The 4822-nt window shown below is 60.5% G+C and overlaps 1 protein-coding gene across 1 annotated transcript in view; it reads right to left on the bottom strand.

Annotated features, from left to right (window-relative positions):
• The window catches only part of LOC104917069 (zinc finger and BTB domain-containing protein 4), a 6910-nt gene extending 2284 nt beyond the window's left edge, over positions 1 to 4626 (bottom strand). Inside the window, exons 1-2 of the mRNA XM_031557740.1 lie at positions 2298 to 4626; positions 6 to 1103 (exon numbers count right to left, since the gene is read on the bottom strand). Coding sequence (XP_031413600.1) covers positions 6 to 1088 — 1083 coding nt within the window. The 5' untranslated portion in view covers positions 1089 to 1103; positions 2298 to 4626. The remainder of the gene's footprint in view (positions 1 to 5; positions 1104 to 2297) is intronic.
• Between the last annotated feature and the right edge of the window lie 196 nt (positions 4627 to 4822).

A 4822-nucleotide genomic window follows, 5' to 3' on the forward strand; every position in this document is an offset into this window, starting at 1 on the left:
GTCACACCCAGCAGCGCAACACCCGGCGACGCAACACCCGGCAGCGCTACACCTAGAGAGGTGACACCCAGCGACGCCACGCCCGGCGATGTGACGCCTGGCGATGCTACACCCAGGGATCCTACACCCGGTGGCGCTACACCCGGTGACACCACACCCGGTGAGGCTACACCCGGTGAGGCTAAACCAAGGGATGCTACACCCGGCGACACCACACCTGCTGGCACTACGCTCAGAGAGGCTACACCTGGCGGCGCTGCGCCTGGCGACACTACACCTGGCAACGCAACACCCGGTGATGCTACACCCAGGGACACTACGCCTGGCAACGCAACACCCGGTGAGGTGACACCCAGGGACACTACACCTGGCAGTGCGACACCTGGCGATGTGACACCCAGTGAGGCTACACTCGGCGGCGCTACACCCGGCGATGTGACACCCACTGAGGCTACACTTGGTGGTGCTACACCCGGCGATGTGACACCCACTGAGGCTACACTCGGCGGTGCTACACCTGGTGAGGTGACACCCAGTGAGGCTACACCCGGCGACGCTACACCTGGTGATGCAATTACAGCCGCCGGTGGTGGTGCCTCTGATGGCACCGTCTCCGTCACCTCGCCGGGACGACCGCCGCACGTCGTCAGGTCAACCGGCGCCGCCAGTCCCTCAGTGGTGGTGGCAGAGGCGTCACCGGCAGTTGGAGGACTCCAGGCGGTGTTGTGGTGGCCCTCCAACCCCTGGAGGGTGGCGATGCCCAAGCGCCGGCCTACAGCCCCCAGCTCGCGGGCTACAGCCGGCGAGGGGACGGCCAGGCGCGCGTTGTAGATGAAGTTGAGGACGTCGGCCAGCACCGCTGCCTGCACCCCCGGCAGCTCCAACACCGCGGCAGGGGTACAGGCGGCCGCCCCCAGGGCCTCCCGGAAGTAAGGGCTACAGGCGGCCAGCACGTTCTGGTGGGCGCGGAACTTCGTGTCCCCCGCAATGAGGGTGACGTCGCAGAACTGTCCCCGCAGGCGCTGCTCGTTCAGCTCCAGCAGCAGCGCCCGGCTGTGCCCCGCGTCCGACACCTCCACCGCTGCCATCCCCGCGCGCCGCACCTGCTGGGGAGGGGACACGCATGGGGACGTCACCGGGGGGGTGTGGGGGGGTATATGGGGACATCACCGTGGGGACAGGTGGGGAAATAAGGAGACATCACCATGGGGGTGCGTGGGGATACATGGGGAAATAAGGGGGCATCACCACGGGGACATGTGGGGACATAGAGGGAAATAAGGGAACATCACCATGGGGACATGTGGGGACATAGAGGGAAATAAGGGAACATCACCATAGGGACATGTGGGGACAAACAGGGAAATAAGGGAACATCACCATGGGGACATATAGGGACATACAGGGAAATAAGGGAACATCACCATGGGGACATGTGGGGAAATAAGGGGACACCATTATGGGGACATATAGGGACATACAGGTGGGGAAATAAGGGGACATCACCATGGGGACATATAGGGACACACAAAGTGGGGAAATAAGGGGACATCACCATGGGGACCTGTGGGGACATACAGGGAAATAAGGGGACATCACCATGGGGACATGTGGGGAAATAAGGGGACATCACCACGGGGACATATAGGTGGGGAAATAAGGGGACATCCCCACGGGGACATATAGGGACATTATCTTGGGGACATACAGGGACACGTGGGGACATTACACTGGGGACATCACTATGGGGACTTTGTCATGGAGGCGTATGGGACATAAGGAGTCATACGGGAACACCAGCAGGGAGGCAAATGGGGACATTGCGTGGGGACACGCAGGGACAGGACGATGGGGACAAGTGAGGACACCACCATAGGGCCATATGGGGACACTACACTGGGGACACATGGAGATGTATGGGGACATCACCATAGGGACGTGTGGGACAAATGGGGAAATAAGGGGACGTCAACCATGGGGACGTACGGAGACATGTGGGGACATGCGGAGACACCAGCATGGGGACATCACTTTGCTGTCACCATTTTGGGTACATCACTTAGGGGACATGCACACATCTGGGTCCTCCAGCCCCACAGCCTACACCGTACCACCGCGGTGTCGCCATGGTGACGGCGAGCTGTAGGCCCAGACGTGACGGAACAGTTGGAGAGAGATGGTAGGTCGCCCCACAGACAGGCAGAGGGGGGGACACAGAGAGGGGGTTGCTGCCATGGAGACAGGGCAGGGTGTTCCTGGTGTGGTTGTGACGGTGATGGTGTGGGGGTGTCCCTTACCTGTGAGCGGGGCCCTCATGGACCGAGCGGGGCGGTTGTTGCCGGGCGCTTCGGCGGGGGGTCACAGCCGGCACGGCCACCTGTAAGGACACAGCGTTGTCACAACCATAGCAACAGCATGGTGACAACGCGGCAGCCCCATGGCAAACAACAGCACCCACACGGCAGCCCCAGGACAACACCACAACACCCTCACGACAACCCCGCAATAACCCTGTGACATCGCCATGACAACCCTACAACCCCCCCCCATGACATCGCCATGACAACCCCACAACAACCCCACAACAGCCCCAAACAACCCCACAGCACTCCCAACAGTGTCCAGCTGTGGGGCTGCAGCTACAGCTAGCGGGGTGACAGCGCTGCAGGGTGGCATTCAGGAGCTGCTGGTTGTGATTCAGCAGCCGCCGCCTGTGATTTAGTGGCCACCAGCTGTGATTGAGTGGCAGCTGGTTGTGATTTGGTGGCCACTGGCTGTAATTCAGCGGTCACCAACTCTAAGTCAGTGTCTGCTGGTTGTAACTCGATAGCCACCGGCTGTAGTTTAGCAGCCACTAGTTGAAACTCACTGCTGGTTGTAAGCTGTTAGCCACCAGTTGTGACTTAGCGGCCACCAGTTGTTGTTTAGCAACCACCAGCTGTCATTCAGTGACGACCGGTTGTGATTTGGCAGACACAGGTTGTCAATTAGCAGCCACTGGTTGCGATTTGGTGGTCACCAGGTGAAATTTAACGACCACCGGTTGTAACTGAGCAGCCACAGTCGTTATTTATGAGACACCAGCTGTAATTCAGGAGACGCCGGTTGTGATTTGGCAGCTGGTGGTCACAAGCGTGTGGTCACAGGCTGTAGTTTAGTGGCCACCGGTTGTAAATCAGTCAGCTGGTTGTAACTTAGCCATCAGTTGTAGCTTGGCCACCGCTGGTTGTGGTCCAGGAGCTGCTGACCGTGACCCGATGGCCACTGGTTGTCATTTGGCTGTCACCAGCTGTCATCCAGTGACCGCATCCAGCGTGGTGTGGTAGCCACCGGTTGTCACTTAGCAGCCAGTAAGTGTGACTCTGTGGCCACCAGTTGTGATTCGGGGGCCACCAGCTGTGACTCAGGGGGGCATACAGCCACGTGTCACCCAGCACAGCACTGTCACCACCGGCGGGGATGGGGACGGTCACCCCCGATGGCAGCAGGCACAGGCAGCACCGCGTGGGGCTGTGAGTGACAACGGGGTGACCGTGGGGACAGAGAAGAGGTGACACAATGTCACCATGGGGGGTAACAGCAGCCAGGTGACGCGATGGCTGGGTGACACGAGAGGAGTGACGTCCCTAGGGATTGGTCAGGGAGCGTGCACAGTGTCACCTGGAGGCTGTGTGACAACACTATGGGAGGACCAGGGGACGGTGGGGGGAGCAACTGGAGGAGGGCGACACTGGGAGAACAACCAGAGGTTGGGGGTGACGCTGTGGGAACAACTGGCACTGGGGTGACAGCAGGGGAACAACCATCGGGGGTTACACTGTGGGGACAGGAGGCAGAGGGGTGACAGCAGCAGCGAAACAACTGGCAGAAGGGTGACGTTATTGGGACAGGAAGTGCTGGAGTGACAACATGGGGACGAATGGCAGTGAGGTGACACCGAAGGAAAAACCAGCACAGGGGTGGCATTGTGGGGACAACCAGTGGAGGGGTGACACAGTGGGGACAGGCAGTGTTGGTGTGACACCATGGGGACAACCGGTAGGAAAGTGACACTGAAGAAACAACTGAAAGGTGCCGTGATGGGGACAACGGGTGGAGGGGTGACACTATGGGGACAGTTGGTGTTGGGGTGACACCGTGGAGACAACAGGCAGAGGGGTGGCACTGTAGGGACAACTGGTGGTGAGGCGACACTGAAGAAACAACCAGCAGAGGGGTGACACTATGGGGACAACTGGAGGAGGGGTGACACAATGGGGACGGGCACTGTTGGAATGACACAGTGGGGACAACCGGCAGTGAGGTGACACTTAAGAAACAACCGGCAGACAGGTGACACGTTGGGACAGGCGGTGTTGGTGACACCGTGGGGACAGGAAGTTGGGGTGACACTGAGGGGCAACCAATGGAGGAGTGACACAGTGGGGACAGGCAGTGTTAGGTGACATCGTGGGGACAACCAGCAGAGGGGTGACACCGGGGACAGGAGGCGTTGGGGTGACACTACAGGGACAACCAACAGAGGTGGCACTATGGGGACACTACGGGTGGTTGAGTGACGCCGTGGGGCCGCGAGGTGTTGGGGTGACACCGCGGGGACAACCGGCGTCGGGGTGACGCTGGGGGCAACCAACGGAGGAGTGAGACAGTGGGGACAGGCGGCGTGAGGTGACATCGCGGGGACAACCGGTGTCGGGGTGATGCCGTGGGGGCAGGAAGCGGCACCGAGGGGACAAGCGGGAGGTGTGGCACTACGGGGACAGCGGGTGGAAGGGACGCAGCGGGGACGGATGGCGTCGGGGTGGCACCGAAGGAACAACCG

Source organism: Meleagris gallopavo, unplaced genomic scaffold (genome assembly GCF_000146605.3).
Source record: "Meleagris gallopavo isolate NT-WF06-2002-E0010 breed Aviagen turkey brand Nicholas breeding stock unplaced genomic scaffold, Turkey_5.1 ChrUn_random_7180001954888, whole genome shotgun sequence".
NCBI classification, from domain to species: Eukaryota; Metazoa; Chordata; class Aves; order Galliformes; family Phasianidae; genus Meleagris; species Meleagris gallopavo.